General features: G+C 53.2%; 1 protein-coding gene across 1 annotated transcript; it reads right to left on the reverse strand.

Annotated features, from left to right (window-relative positions):
• Window positions 1-3152: 3152 nt before the first annotated feature.
• On the reverse strand, window positions 3153-6126 carry LOC311157900 (zona pellucida sperm-binding protein 3-like; the record flags this gene model as incomplete). Its single annotated transcript, XM_084212950.1, has 9 exons — window positions 3153-3286; window positions 3491-3610; window positions 4113-4258; window positions 4335-4426; window positions 4573-4693; window positions 4771-4948; window positions 5099-5202; window positions 5286-5404; window positions 5749-6126. 9 exons carry the CDS (start codon window positions 6124-6126, stop codon window positions 3153-3155), a joined length of 1392 nt encoding a protein of 463 aa, XP_084069076.1.
• Between the last annotated feature and the right edge of the window lie 9282 nt (window positions 6127-15408).

Here is a 15408-nt window from a genome sequence, read left to right on the forward strand (position 1 = left end):
CTTTCTTCACTCTTGCTGTGACATGGTGAGTTGTGGCTGAAGGGTTAAAGCTGCATCCCATAACTTTAATAAAATGACAGATCCAGGTATTTGAGGGACTGTGGATACTCTCTATTTACAGAGAATCACAAAGGGCTCTCATGCAAACACATCCATTCCCAACACATCCAAGTACTGTCTCAGAGGTCTCTCTGGGATATATCTCAAAATGACAAACATTTTGTTCTGTGTCAAGACAAATGTCTTGGGTCTTAACAGCATTACACTCACAAATAAATCCTTGTTGTTTCTGCACAACACACGTGGCAGCAGTGACAGTTTGCCATTTGTTCCCATTTTGCTGGGCCCATACTCCAGGCTCTAACAGAGTACAATTCCAGGCTGATTCAATCCCAATGCAATGATTTGGTTTATAGAATCATTTAGGCTGGGAAACACCCCTAAAATAATCAAGCACAACCATTAAACATTGCATAGAGTTAAGACAAAAGCTGTGGCTCTACTTCTGGTGTGGTCATAAGTGAAATTTAGTAGATACCACACCAGATAAGAAATGCTTTTTGAATTAAAATAAATATTTTTAAATACTCAGTGAGTTGAAATTATTTACCCAAATTACCTTTTGAAACTCAGTGGGTAAGGCACCCTCATCACCTTCCCTTTTTGCAACTGAGCTTGGATACAGCTGAGAGCTATGGAAACATTGTCCTTGGCAGCACCCAGAATATTCACAGGTAGGTGGGGGTCCTTTTCAATAATTCTTTATTATTTAGACAACATACCAGCCAGGAGACATTGACCAGTTCCTAATGCCAACAAAGAAGATTTTAACTGGTACTCTTGCTCACACAAATCACTTGTTGCCAGGCTTAATTTATTTGCCCAAACTCCAGCATCCATGCTGTTTATTTAATCCTCCTAATCCTGTTCCTGGGATGCCAGTCACAGCTCTCCTGGCTCATTTTGGAGAGGTGAGGGCTCACCTGGGTACCCCTGTGAGCAGCCCTGGGCAGATGTATTTAGGAATGATAAGCAGGTAGGTTTAAGTGCAGAGATATTAACCTGCAGTGACAGTTCCACAGGCCTGGGGCTTCATCATGGATTAAGGATCACTTGTTGCTGGCCTGTCTTTTTAATACCATTGGGCTCAATTCCAGAAACCTTTGGAGTGAATATTGCAACAGGTCCAAGAGGTAGTAGGATACATTGTGAGGGTTAAGGTCATTTTTGCTGTGTTGATATAAACAATCCTAGTTTAAATTAAATTATATCTCCAAGATAAATTATGTCTGATACTATTTATCTTCCTGTGTGCTCCTCTTATGTAACACTCATTGAACAGCTACCAGCCTGCTTAGATCTATACCTTTTTTCAAAGGAGCCACAATGAAAACCAGACCAGTAAATTTCCACTTCATTTTTGGGGGCGTTGTCCTTCACATACTGTGCTTACATTTCCCTCTGCCAAATCCACATTAATGGGTGGGACTCCTAAATTTGTACAATTCCAACTTGCTCTATAGTGATTGTCATTGCAGTGCACTCAGGCTTAGCCATGACTACAACCATTACCACATTGATTTGTACAGGTAAAAGACCTGGGGGTTTTCACTCCATGCACCAGGATTATTGAGGAATAAACTAGAGCTGGGTCAAAGGGTTCTGGTGCATTTCTTTGGTTACCCCCTTGGGGCCAAAGGGACACTTCAGTTTTAATGAGAGGGGTCACCTTAAACTACAATTCACACTCTTCACTACTCTCACCCCTAAATTCCCAGTCAGGGTCCCTTCCAAAATTCTGCATCCCAATCCTCTGGGAATGCAGTTAACTAACGGATCTTTATGGGACCTAATAGACCAGATCATAAATTTCTAATTTGTCCTCTACTCTTCTTCCTTCCCCCCACCCCAGTTGTTTCTGCAATTGTTCTATTCACAGAGATAACAGCTCTTTTTGTCACTTTTTGTTCAAACTCCTCTTGTAACATCCTCATTTCCTTTTCTTTGTATTCCTTACAACGACACGCTGCTTCCAAACACATTTACAACATCTTGCATGTTATTCCCTTTTCTTTACCATTGTTTCAGTTTCTCTCTCATGCAGCTTAACCGTTCCTCTGTCTTTACTCCAATTATGCCAATTTTTGGACGCTCAATCCTCAAAAAGTCTTGGAGAAGATCTTATTCCATGGCAGTAATTTAATCTGCCACTCTACTGACTGTGGCAATTTTGTCACAGGAGAAGAGCCAGAGATTACCTGAGCAATCTCTGAGTTGGTGGTTAGTTTATGGAGTTCTAATCAGCACATTTAGGTGTGCAAATCTCAGTCCTGCCTTCCACCTGCACGCAGCAGAGACAGCCATGACCACACCACCAAGTGCCCGGAGGATTTTGTGCTTACCCAACCAGGCTTCTCATTGCACTGGCAGCAACAGTCCAGGGTGTCCCCAGAAGCTCTCTGGAGACAAAATCCAGGGGAAGAGGAGTGCAGAGGCGTGGAGGGCACCCATCCCAAGTAAGGCTGTCCTTTCCTCCCCCCACACATCCCCAGAACCCACAGCAGCTGCCCTGCAATGGGATCTCCAGGTTTGGGAACCTTCCCAGCTCCAACCACAGCCAAGGAATGCAATCCCATTGCTGTGCTCATCCCAGAGCTCTCAAGTCCATTAAAAAAATGTGACTCATCTCAGCCCCTGCAAAACAGAAGCATCTCCAGCCCATGCCTCAGGTTTTCCTTGTTGAGAAGAGCCAAACTCAGCACTAAAACCAACCCAAGTCCCACAATTCCTGCTGCCCTTGCATCCTTCAAGGGATCTTGCATAATCCCTGCATCCCACTAGATAAGGAAGGGAAAACAGGAATTCCAAAATCAGGAAATAATTTAGAACCTCAGAACACCAATAAACCCCTAAAATAGGAGCCACACCTTGCTTAGGATTCCCTTCCATGGACACAACCTTTGGAAAATCCACCTGTACCTCCCAAAACCAAGTGCTTGGAGGTTTGGGAATCCCTTCCAGGGGGCAGCAGCCCCACATCCCAAATCCCATCTGTTTCCCAGAGGATGGATTCCAACCCAAAGCCACCTGGGGCACCTCCCACCCCACAGAGAACACCAGGAGGTGACAAATGCTTCTTCTCTTTATTGGGATCATTGGGACATTCCCGGAGGACAGAGCCTTTTCCGGCACACCCACAGGAGCATTCCCAGGGATGTCAGGCACAGCAGGGTGGCTGCTGTCAGCAGGAGCCCCTGGATCACCACAGGAATTCCACCAGCAGCACCTGGAAGGGACAAAAACCCTCTCAACAACACTCATTCATTGGCTCCCAGCCTCCAGCCAATCTTTGGGAAGGATCCCACAGGGCAGCTCTGGGGGATTGTTCCAGAACAACCCTTGGTAAAATCCCTGGGAACTCACAGTGGGAGCAACCCCTGGGTGAGGCCTGGAGACACAGCCCCACAAAGACCCCACAGTGACCCCCTACCTTGGGGGGTGCTCCCAGAGGACCCTGGACTTCCAGAGGGGTTCGTGAATCCCTGAGCAGGCTCCAGGATTAGGAGGGGTCCCACGGAGACATCAGCCTCAGTCAGCCCTGAGGGCCCACCTGGAAAAAATAGGAATGAGTACCCAGGAGAGGGAATTGCTGCTTTGGGCTAGAATTTGGGAGTTACAGGAAGATGGACACCAGAAGAGCAGGATTCCAGGGGTTTTAAATTCAAGGACACAGTCGGGATAGAACCATGGAATGGTTTGGGATGGAAGGGGCCTCAAAGCCCATCCAGTGCCATGGGCAGGGACACCTCCCCCTATCCCAGGTGGCTCCAGCCTGGCCTGGGACACTTCTAGGGATGAACAACCTGCCAGCACCTCCCCCCACACACAGAATTTTTTCCCAATATCCCCCTCTTTCCGTTGAAACCCCTTCCCTAAGGACACACTGGAGAGGGGCCAGGATTGCCCTTAAACCGTACCAAAACCGCTCTGCCCGAGGGGCCCCGGGGACACACCTCTCTGGCCCTGGGGACACCTGGGGGACACACCTCTCTGGCCCTGGGGACACCGGGGGGACACACCTCTCTGGCCCTGGGGACACCGGGGGGACACACCTCTCTGGCCGGGGCCGTCCCTCCTCAGGCGCCTGCCCATCCGTGCGGCCGGAGCGCGGAATTCCCGGGAATCTCCTCCGGGAGCGGGACAGCTGCCGGTGTCACAGCAGCTGCAGATGGCCGCGGTGCCCTCCAGAGGTGCCCACCTGGAACAGAGTCACCTGTGAGCCCCGCCGCAGCCCCCTCCTCCCCGGAGCCCCCTCCCCGGGCAGGGACACTCACAGCCCGCTGGCTCTGCTGAAGGAACAGGCTTTATTCCGGGAATTCGGGGCTTCTCCCGCCGGGGACACCCGCAGGTGGCAGCTGATGTAGAGCTGGCAGGGGAAGTCAAGGAAAATTCAAGTTAATCAAGCTTGGTTCATCCCCTACAAGTCAAATTAATCTTGGAGACTTTAGGGCTTTTTTTTTTTTTCCCCATGGATAAACCGAGAAAGGAGGAGGGATGGAAACACCTCCTCACCAAATTCCCGACGTCTCCGGCGAATTTGAAAGCATCCACCAGGAACCGCAGCGACTCCGGCCGGGGCCGCGGGGACACGAAGGCTGAGGCGGTGTCCTCTACTCTGCTGTCCACCAGGCACCTGGAGAAGGGCAGGGAATCACCGGGATCCTCCCGAGGAATCCGGGATCCCCCGGGCAGCCCCGAGCCCGGCCTTACCCGCCCAGGTCGATGAAGGCGTAGCGGGGGGACGAGCTCCTGTCGGGGCTGGCGGTGGCCACGCACTGATCCACGAAGAGCCGCAGGGGCACATGGCCCTCCGAGGTGACATCGGCCTGGAAACGGAGGCTGTCCCCAAGCTGGAAGCCATTGGAGAGCCTCTCCCTGCTCCAGTCGTCTGGAATGCAGATCCCAGGGAATGGGGTCACTTTGGGACCTCTTAAACGCGCGGTGACCCCCGTGGGGTGGATTTGGCTCCATTGGGGCTCCCCGGGAGCCACCAGGGAGGGGGAGCTGAGGGACACGAGGCCACCAGGGCTGCACCCACCGTCCATGAGGCGCAGGGAGAACCGGAGCCGCTCCTCCGCCGCCACCGTGGAGCGGAACGGGGCCCAGGTGGGGCGCAAGGCACCGCTGCTCACGTTGCTCCTCCTAAAGGGAAGCGATGGGAATTGCCTAGGGTGGCATCGGCACCTCAGGGCCCTGGCAGGGCGGGGACAGCCCCCACCACTCACCTGGGGTAGTGACACTCAATGGGGACCTCGGCAGGGGTAGCCCTCACGATGAGGGGGTTGCCAGAACGGGTGGGTTTGTAGAACAGGGTGGTTCTGTAGATCAGGGAATCCGGGGTCACCTGGAAGGAGGATGTGGGAGAGGAAAAGAAAAAAAAAAAAACAGGAAAACGAACTCGGCACCAGCAGGGACTGTGCCAGGACACAGAGACCACATTCCCGATCCTACAGGACACCACGGAGCCTTGTGCTGGCATCTCAACAAGGCTCCAGCTTGAAGGAGGTCACAGAGCCTCCAGGATCTGGGCACAGCACCTAGGGACCCATTATCCCATCAATTCCTGAGTGTGTGCCTCATCCAGGATATCCACATCCCAAAATCCACCCCTGCTCCGGGCACTCCTCACCCCAAACCCGCCAGCACCTGCACCAGGGCACCTCCAGGGCTGGCCCCGGTGCCACTCACCTGCAGGGTGCTGCCACACTCGTGCAGCGCGGCCACGAAGGTAACAAAGGCCTGGGCAGGGTTTGGGGGCAGGGGCGGGCAGGAGGCCGTGCCCAGGCTCAGCTCCGCTGCCCGCACCGGGCGCCCGGTGCCAAAGAGGTCCCTGCGCACGGTGACCGCCAGCTGCCCCTCCTGGCAGCGCACGGCCACCGCGGGGCGCGGGGACAGCGCCCGCAGCTGCGACAGATCCACCCGCGCCCAGGGCTGCGAGCGGGGGGAGTCACCCCGCAGCCGCCACATCCCGGAATTCCGCGAGGGAAAACCCCAGGGATCGGAGGATGCGGCCAAAGCCAACACCCAGCAGAGCAGCGCGACCCCAAAGCGGCTCCCAAACCCCATCCTGACCCCAGGAAGAGCAGTGCATGGCAAAGGGGCTGCTCGGGAGCTTTTTATGGGAGCATCCCGGGGGATTTCCCCGCCGGGATAACGGGATTCAGCTGGGCATTCCACTCGGGATAACGGGATCCAGCTGGGCGTTCCACCCGGGATAACGGGATCCAGCTGGGCGTTCCACCCGGGATAACGGGATCCAGCTGGGTCCATCCCTCCCGAGGGTGATTCCCTCCCCCTGCAGCCGGGCATTGTCCCGTTTGTCCCATGTCCTGCTTGGCTGCGGTGGCACCAACGTCACCCGTGTCCCCCTCGCTCCCTGAGCCGGAGCCGATTTTGGCCAGCGAGGCTCTCTCGGACATTCCCAGGAATTCCCCAAAATCCAGGCGGTGCTTTCGGAACTGGGGATGTGCCAACCCCACCCGGGCGCTTTGGGATCGGCCCGTGCCCGACTTCCCCGGAATTGCGCCTGGCTAATGAGGGCACCGTAACGAGTTCATTTCCATGGAAAGCAGAGGGGCAGAGCCGGTCCGGGACCGGCAGGCGGAATCCAGAGATTAATTAGCCCGCGGGTGTTAATTGCGCTGATTGGCACCGCAGCCGGTGGGCACAGGAGGGTGACAATGGCCCTGTGCAGCTGCGGGAGGAGCTGGGGACACTGAGGAGAGTGGCATGGCCCGGCCAAGTCGTCCCCGTGCCCTGCGGGCATTCCCGGAGAATTCCCATTCCCCATCCACGGGGATGGGAGAGCTGGGAGGGATTTCGCCCTCGGGATTTATTCCTGGTGGGGTTTATTTAACGGGAAACGGGGCTGGAGCATTTACCTCCCTCTTCCAGGATCTGTGGGATGGGTTTGGGATGAGGGGACCCACTCGGGTCACTTGTAGGGGATGAGCCAAGCTCTGACCCAGCCGGAATTCCTGGTGGGAATTCTCGAGCCAGGTCCTCTCCAGCATCCGTCATGTCACTCCCACATCCCCCTCTGGCACCATCCAAGTGTCCCAGCATTGTCCCAGGTGCTTTTAGGGATGGTGAATAAATGGTGGGACACAGAAAACGTTTCCAGGCCTCTCCAGGAATTCTTCAGGAATGGGGCAGCTCCCAGCCTGGCTCATCCTGAAGCTGCCCTGGAATGTTTTATCCAGGGGGATGGGGCTGCTTGGGGGGCTCCAGAGGGATGGGAGGTGATGTTCCTGCATCCAGAAGGATCCATGGGGATGGGATGTTCCAGCATCCAGAGGTATCCGTGGGGATGGGATGGGATGTTCCTGCATCCAGAAGGATCCATGGGGATGGCAAGGGGTGTTCCTGCACCCAGAGGTGTCCATGGGGATGGGAAGGGATGTTCCTTGCATCCAGAGGTATCTGTGGGGATGGGAGGGAATGTTCCTGCATCCAGAAGGATCCAGGGAGATGAGAGGGGATGTTCCAGCATCCAGAAGGTTCCAGGGAGATGAGAGGGGATGTTCCAGCATCCAGAAGGATCCATGGGGATGGGAGGGGATGTTCCTGCATCCAGAAGGATCCATGGGGATGGGAGGGGATGTTCTTGCATCCAGAAGGATCCATGGGGATGGGAGGGGATGTTCTTGCATCCAGAAGGATCCATGGGGATGGGAGGGGATGTTCCTGCATCCAGAAGGATCCAGGCGGATGAGAGGGGATGTCCCTACACCAAGAGGTATCCGTGGGGATGGGAGGGGATGTTGCTGCTTCCCACAGCCCCACTCTGAATCCCAACACCAGGAATGGCCCTGGAAATCCAGGACTTGATCCACCCAACCTCTGTGGGACCCAGGTCTCCAGGGATGAGTGCCGGCTCCCAAAGCCCCACTCATGCTATCCCACAGGGGAGAATCCAGGATCCCAAAGAGCCTCACACAGCCCCATCCCACATTTTCCCTCCCCAGCGTGGATTTCTCACCCCCTGGAACAGCTCAGCACTTTGCAGGTGAAAGGTGCCATCCCTGTGGCTCACTCTGTGCAGCAGCCCCGAGAGATCTTCCCCCCGACAGCGCCTCCAGAGCAGCCAAGCCCTGCACCAAGGGCTCGCTGGGGTGGCTGCAGTGCAGGAGCAGTGCTCTGCCCAGCGTGAAAAGATCGCAGCCCTTCCATCTCCGACAAACACAGCTGAGCCCGGCAGGAGCCGAGCCCTCCCCGAGCCTTGCTGTCCCAGCCCGGGGGCGTTTCTGCCCCGCTGCTCCCGGGCCGGGCTCCGAGAGCCGGCCCTGCGCTGCCCGGTACCGAGCGCTCTTCCCTGTGGATGTTACACTCGGCTGGCCCTCGGGAGCCCCACGGAGCCTCTGCACAGCTGCTCCTCGTGCAGAAGGCCGCGTGTGGGGCGGCAGTAAGGCAGGAGACCATATGCTCCAGCACGGGGACAATGAGCCACTCACTGAGGCAGCGCGGCTGTGATGAGCCATTGTCATGACTGATGGCACCGGGACTCTGGGGGAGCAGATTTTCACAGCAGATGAGCCCTAATGAACAGAGAAATAACTTCCCGTGATGAGGGAGATGTGCAGAGTTCCAAAAGCCGCGGTCCTGCGGGGAAGGGAGCGCTTGATTGCCAGCGAGGCCACGGAGCAGCACCCGGTGCTGAGAAAGTGCACCTTGCTGCTGGCCTGGAGAGCAGGGGAATGAGCCAACACTTGGGTGGAGGAGGAGGAATAAGAGCACAAGGGTGGTAGTGGAGCAGAGCAGGCTCACGGGGCTGCCCTGCACATCTTCCCCGCTGCAGAGAGAGGCAGAAAACTGCAGCTAAAATGTCGCTGTGGAACACGAAAGAACACAAGCGCACACCGCTGCTCTCAAGGTGAAGAGCAAAAGGGGAAGTTTGTTTTCTGACTCTAACATTTATAGTTTTACCAAAAGTGACAGTGGATTGGAGGGTGACAGTGCCACCTCTCCAATGACACTGGACAAACCAGCAGTCCATCAAATTTCTCCTCCTCCATAAAAGAATGCAGAACAATGAGTTATTTACAGAAAGCGTGTGAGGAAGTTCTCTACAAGAATGTCAACATCAGAAGGCTTAGAAAAATCTTAAAAAATCAGGGTGACACTAAAACACATGTCCTGCAGCACCCAGAGTCCCCTGCAGAGGGGAAACTGAGGCACAGAGCCAAGGAGTCATTCCTGCAGAGATGGGCACCCCTGCACGAGGGAAAAGAAAGCTTTGAGACCCAGTATTGGTCTCTGCAGCTCACAAGCTGCTTCCCAGAAGGAAGCTCTGTCACCTAATATTGGCTTGGGCCCATGCCACAGCTTTCCTGGGAGGAAGCTTTGCCACAGGAACTGCTGCCGAGCCACCTTGCATTAGGATTTACTACAGCTCTGCCTGGAAGCCTGCCCTGTGCTTTCTATTTTTAGCTGCAGGCAGACCTATTCATATCAGTCAGTGCTAAAACTCAAATCCTTTCACAGCTTTGGTGCAGTAATTCAGGGACATGCATGAAGCCAGGGTCTCAGCTCTGAGGACAGCTCACCAGGATAAAAAATAAACCCATGAGCTGAGTGGTCTCAAGGCTGGGGGGACACAGGGTGTGCTTTGCTAAAGACATTCTCATCACACACACTTATTCCACAGGATCACACCACTGCTTAGGTGAAGAGCAAAGCGGGGACTGGAATGTGATTTACCAGCTCATAAACTGCAAGGAAAGCAGGAGAAATGGCACGAGAGAAAGGAAGGGTCCAGGGGAAGAGAAAACAGCTCCACAAGGTTCCACACCGGTGGTGGTTTCCCTGCCTGTTAATTATTTTATCTTAAAATGCTTTTAGAAGGGAAGAACTTCCTTAGTGCTCAACACAGGACAAGTAAAAATGTGTGCTTTTCCAGCTGGCCACAGCAAACATATGGAGGGTAAATCTCAGAGGTCTGCAATAAGTCTGGGTGATTTGAGTCAGCCAGTGCAGCAGCAAGATACAGATGTTTGGGGATGGAGCTCCCAATCAGCCAGCCCTTGCTCTGATGACACTTCATCACGCTCCCTCCTTCACGTGCATGCCAGCACGTGCCACATCTGCTCAGGTGACTGACAGTGTGACACACACAGCTCTCAGCAGTGAGGCTGGCACACACCTCCTCCCCGAGAGCCTGACCGTACCCACCGACATCATCACCGCGCCCCACGGCAGCTGAGCTCAACCTGGACAGGGGAAACCTGAGCACACAGCCAGCCCCAAGGCAGGAGGAGAAGCACAGCCAGGCCCTGCCAGTCCAGCTGACAGCCATTTGTATGGGCAATACCTGGGGTTTGATCCCTCCAGTTTGGACAGGAAGGAGACTCCTCACAGAGCAGTTCAGTGGGATTCATCCTTCCTGCTGCAGTGCTGATTCCTGCCCCTGCCTGCAGCAGGCAAGGAGCATGAGGCTCTTCTGCAGGCTGCTGCAGAGGTGCCAGCAGGGTCTCCACGCTGGCACACACTGCTGGTGCCCGTGCATTGCCCTTGGTCACTCAGTTTTGGAACACAGGACATTCCTCTGGCTGCCCTGGAGGACTCAAGACCCTGGCAGGGGGCTCAGAGCCCTTGGCATGGGGTCAGAAGCACCTGTGCCTTTGATTTTAGCCCGTGGAAACTTGATGTGAGGATTTACAAGCCACAAGAGTTTGAATAAAATGTTAGTGAATTTACCATAGGGTGGAAATATAAAATTGAGAGGTTTTAGAATGGGGGTTCAGGAGGCAAGATGGAGGAATCTGGGCGTGTCCTGTCCTTCTTCTTAGCCTCCATCTTCTGCTGTGATGGTGGCACTCTGGGATTGGTTTAAGGTAGAGACAGACTGCCTAACGTAGGTGACAGGTATTGGGAAGTCATGGTAAATAAAGCACATGTAGTTTTTAGTATAAAAGCCAACACCACCCCAAGGGCAGGCAGCGTGCCTTAACCTGACCTGCCGGACAGACCTCAGCGGATTGGGGAAAGAATGTTATAGATGAGAGAAAATAAACAGCCTTGAGAACGAGAGCCAAGGAATCCTGACTCCTTCTTCAGTCTCAGGCTGGGAAAAAGAGACTTTCTAACACCTCAGGGTCATCTCAACCCCAGAGACCCCAGAGTCAGCTCAGGATGGCCCTTGCTGAAGGCAGCCCCAGCCCCAGGGGTCAGCAGAGCCGGTGGGACACACGGGCAAACGCTGCTTCTCCCATCCACACACCTTCCAGGAGAAGCATGTCAAATTAATGGACAGAAAGAGCCCAAAACAAAACAACAAGGTGTGTGTGAGCGTATTAAGTCCTTTTCCATCCCCACTTTATGCTTGAGCTGCTACCTTGAGGCTGACACAGAAGCCAATGTGCCATTTGCTTCACACAGCTCCTGGGATCTCCGTGGCACCGTTCACGCTCGGGTAACTCCACTTCTGGAGGCCATTAGGCTGGGTAATTTCACCAGTTCCTGAGCAAATGCCTGGAGGGGTCCTTGCAAAGCCAGTTCAGCGCAGCTGAAATATGGAGGAAATGTTTGTTTGAATCCTAAGGAGAAATGTAATGACTGCTTTGTAGTAAAGCACATTCAAATCAGCCCCACTTTGGCTGATCAAGGCACAATCTCATCAGCACTCTCCAAGAAGAAATACTTCTGATCCAGAAAGTGAGCTTAACATCTTTGTGGAAGAATTTTCATCAACTGACAACACCTATTTTGGGAGAAGTTAGCTCACAGCATCACTCAGGTGCAGACTTTAAAACAAGGGCATTTTTGTTTTTCTATTTTCTTTCCCTTTTTTTCCTTTTTTTTACTTTTTGAAAAGGCACTTTCCATTTGATGGGCCCACCTCCACTGAGACGCCAGCTGGCCAAACATATCTGGGGGCTGTGGCCTGTTTATTCATGGATGTGTTGGTGAAAACAGGGCTCTGCAGAGCAGCTTCCACATCTGTGTGTGGGTGCTAACCAAGGTGGTTGGAACTGATTTTGGTTGCAGGGATCAGGAAACTGGGAGAAGCCCTTGAAAAACATGGAAGTAACAAGTCCCTGGGTCATCCCAGTGCAGCAGGGAGGGCAAAAAAACATTGGGCAACCATTCTGGGACCAAGGAACCAGGGTAAGTGCCACTAGTGCCACCAGCTCAGCACCAGCTCGAGGAGGAACCGAGTGAGAAACCCCAAGGAAACACTCTGGGCTCACTGGCAACTTGTGAAGCAGATGGGAGAAATAGTCCCAGGTGAGGTGTCTGTTCTGGTGTCCCCAGAAGGACACAGGGGTCAGGAGGGATGGTTCCCAGCCCATGCTGGGTGACAAAGCAGCTCTGGAAGTGGCAGTAGCTGGAAATGTGTTGGCTCTCGCTGTTTTGAGGTGCAGGTCCTCCTCAGCAATGTTTCACACAGGAGGATGGGTGTGCTCCTCACTCTGCCTTGGAAATGGGAAAACAGAAGCAGAGAGCTGCAGCAAGGGGTGAAAACAGCCAGGGTTATCCCATGGCTGATGGATCTGAGCCTGAGTCTGCAGGCTGTCTCCTCCAGCTCCATACCTGTTCCTGTGCCCAGCCAGGCACCTGCTTTCCTCTAGTCCCACCTCTCCTTTCCCACCCTGGCTTTGCCACCTGTGCCAAGCAGGACAGGAGGCAGGTGGCTTGTTAGAAACTGTCCCTGCACATCCAAACCTGTGAATATGCAATGTGCATTGCATTTGAATAGATGGCTGGGGACCTGACAGAATTAATTAAAAGAGGAGGAGGCAGGATGAGTATGAAAGGTGCCTGTGAAGAGCAGCAGGCCAGGGTGTATCAGCAGAGGCTGAGGGAGATGCAGGAGGAAAGCAGGGGGCTCTCAGTGCTGCCATTGCTGTCTTATCCAGGCACAGACTGGTACTTGGCCTTGGCAGCTGGCAGCACTTGCCTGCACTCCCCTGAGTGTGTTCCTGTGTGTGATGGCACACAGATGTTCAGAGTGTCAGTGCTGTGCCCTGGGCCTGCTCAGGCAGAAACACCTGCCAGCAGAGAGCAGGAAACCAACCCCAGTGAACCCCAGGCAGAAACACCTGCCAGCAGAGAGCAGGAAACCAACCCCAGTGAACCCCAGGCAGAAACACCTGCCAGCAGAGAGCAGGAAACCAACCTCACTAAACCCAGTTTCCTCTGGCTGTGGGACAAATTGTGGGGCTGACACACGGGGTCCTGCCCAGTGACCATGGCTGGGTGTCCTTGCAGAGGAACCTGTTCAGGTGGAGGCATCACTCCAGGTATCTGTCCGTGCCTTTGAACAAAGGGTTCTATTAAAAAACCCCTTGTATGCAAGTTTGGGTGGAACTCAAAAATCCCTGGTCCCCTCCAGAAAGGAGATCTGTCACTAGAGGACACAAAAGAACACAAGACAAGCACACACTGCTGTTCTCAAGGTGAAGAGAAAGGGGGATTTTATTTTCTGACTCTAACATTTATAGTTTTTCAAAAGTGACAGTGCCACCTCTCCAATGACACTGGACAAACCAACAGTCCATCAAATTTCTCCTCCTCTATAAAAGAATGCAGAACAATGAGTTATTTACAAAAAACGTGTGAGAAAGTTCACTACAAAAATGTCAATATCAGAAGGCTCAAAAAATCTTTAAAAATCAGGGTGACAGAGATCCTTTCCCTGTGTGCCCCTGGCAAGCTCAAACCCCTGTCCCCTCCAGAAAGGGGATCCTTTGCCCCTGGCAAGCTCAAAGCCCTGGTCCCAAGCAGTGAGTGAGGAGGGAGGACTTGGTTTCACCTCCTCTGCCAGGGGCTGAGCTGTCCCCAGCACAGAGGGGCTGCTGGTACTGGGTGGGGAGCTCAGCTCCCAGCTCCAAGGAAGGCACAGAGCGTGATTTGCCTTTGGTAACTCCCACCTACCTTCCCTGATGTTTAGGGGCTGCTTGATCTGCGTGGGATTTTTTCATCTTCAGCACCGACAATCCTCTGATAGTGCCTGTGCTTTTCTTTGACTCTAACCAGAGCCCTGAAGTTGTTTCTCATATCAAACGCTCCCAGTCAATCTGATTTTTAGAAAACACAGCGTGTCTGGGGAGAAACCTGCAAAATATAGAACACATTCCCCATTTGCATCCCAATGTTGAAAAACCCCATCACTCCTCTATGGCACATCCTATCAGCACTACACCCGCCATGAAATATTCATGGCCATTTATTATGATGTTGTTTATTATCCTCCTAAAACTCTCCAGCAATCAGTTTCTTTATTTGCTCAGCCTGCAGCATGGATGGGTGCTTTTGTGTCTCCTTCAGTGGTTGGATTAATCCAGGGCCCCTGTCAGCACAGGAACAACACCACTGCTAGCCCAAGCTCAGCCCATCCCAGGCTGCTTGTGGCATCCACAGAGCACTAACTGGGAAATGTGGGGTGGCCATGACATACTCTGCCTGTATTAGGTTGCTGGAATGGAATGAAATTCAACCCAAGATTGACTTCTTGAGCCCAGAGGGACAGCACAGGGAGCAGAGGAATTAAACCCAGTCCTGCTTGGGTTGGGAGGGCAGTGGGACACAGCCCTGCTGTCACTGTCCCTGCATCCCCCCTGTGAGGTTAAAAAGGAGAAGGGAAGCACTCAGTGAGGACAGCTCCTGAAGGTTTTATGGCAACTGCCAGATTAATGCTAATGTAAGCTGCTAAAAGATTTTCAAATGGATTAGTTCTCCATTTCCTCCTCGGCACCCTGAGGGGCTGGTGCTGGAGGAACAGACCTGAATCACCTCTGCAACCACAAAGTTCCCTCCTGGCAACACAGCAGAGGCTGGGGCTGGGCCTGGAGGGAGCCTGTGAAAGAGAGGGATACTTCTGGAACAGATTCAGTTCCTTTATAGCAGGACTCTTTGTAAGAGTGACCATTCTGCAAACCTTTTATTCCTCCTGCCAGAGCTTGCGAGCCCTGCCCTTTCTGCGAGGAGGGGAGAAAAAAAATATCTCTGAGGACAGCAAGAGCAAGAGCTCTCCTTTCACAGGGGTTGCAAAGCTGAGTCTCAGCGGAGTGACCTTGATACAACCTCTTGTTTCAAACACACCTCAAACATTTCTGTGTTGAACAAACTGCTGTGAGAGGATTCATGCTCCTCTCTTGCCAATGCACCGGCACTGCTTTTCCCCAGAGCACAGTGTCTTCCAAAAGCAAACTGCATCAGCCTCAGAAAAAATAAATAAATCTGCTTTTCACATCATTTCATCTTCTGATAACAGTAATGAACTCAGTCTGAGGCATTACTGGGAATTAATGACTGCCTGCCTCCTGACTCACCAGCTCTTCCCAGGCTATCATAAATTCCCAGGAAACATTGTGAACCACACATCACCGGTAAGCTGAAAATAAAGAC

Source organism: Fringilla coelebs, assembly GCF_963513975.1.
Source record: "Fringilla coelebs genome assembly, chromosome: 11".
Classification (NCBI taxonomy): Eukaryota; Metazoa; Chordata; class Aves; order Passeriformes; family Fringillidae; genus Fringilla; species Fringilla coelebs.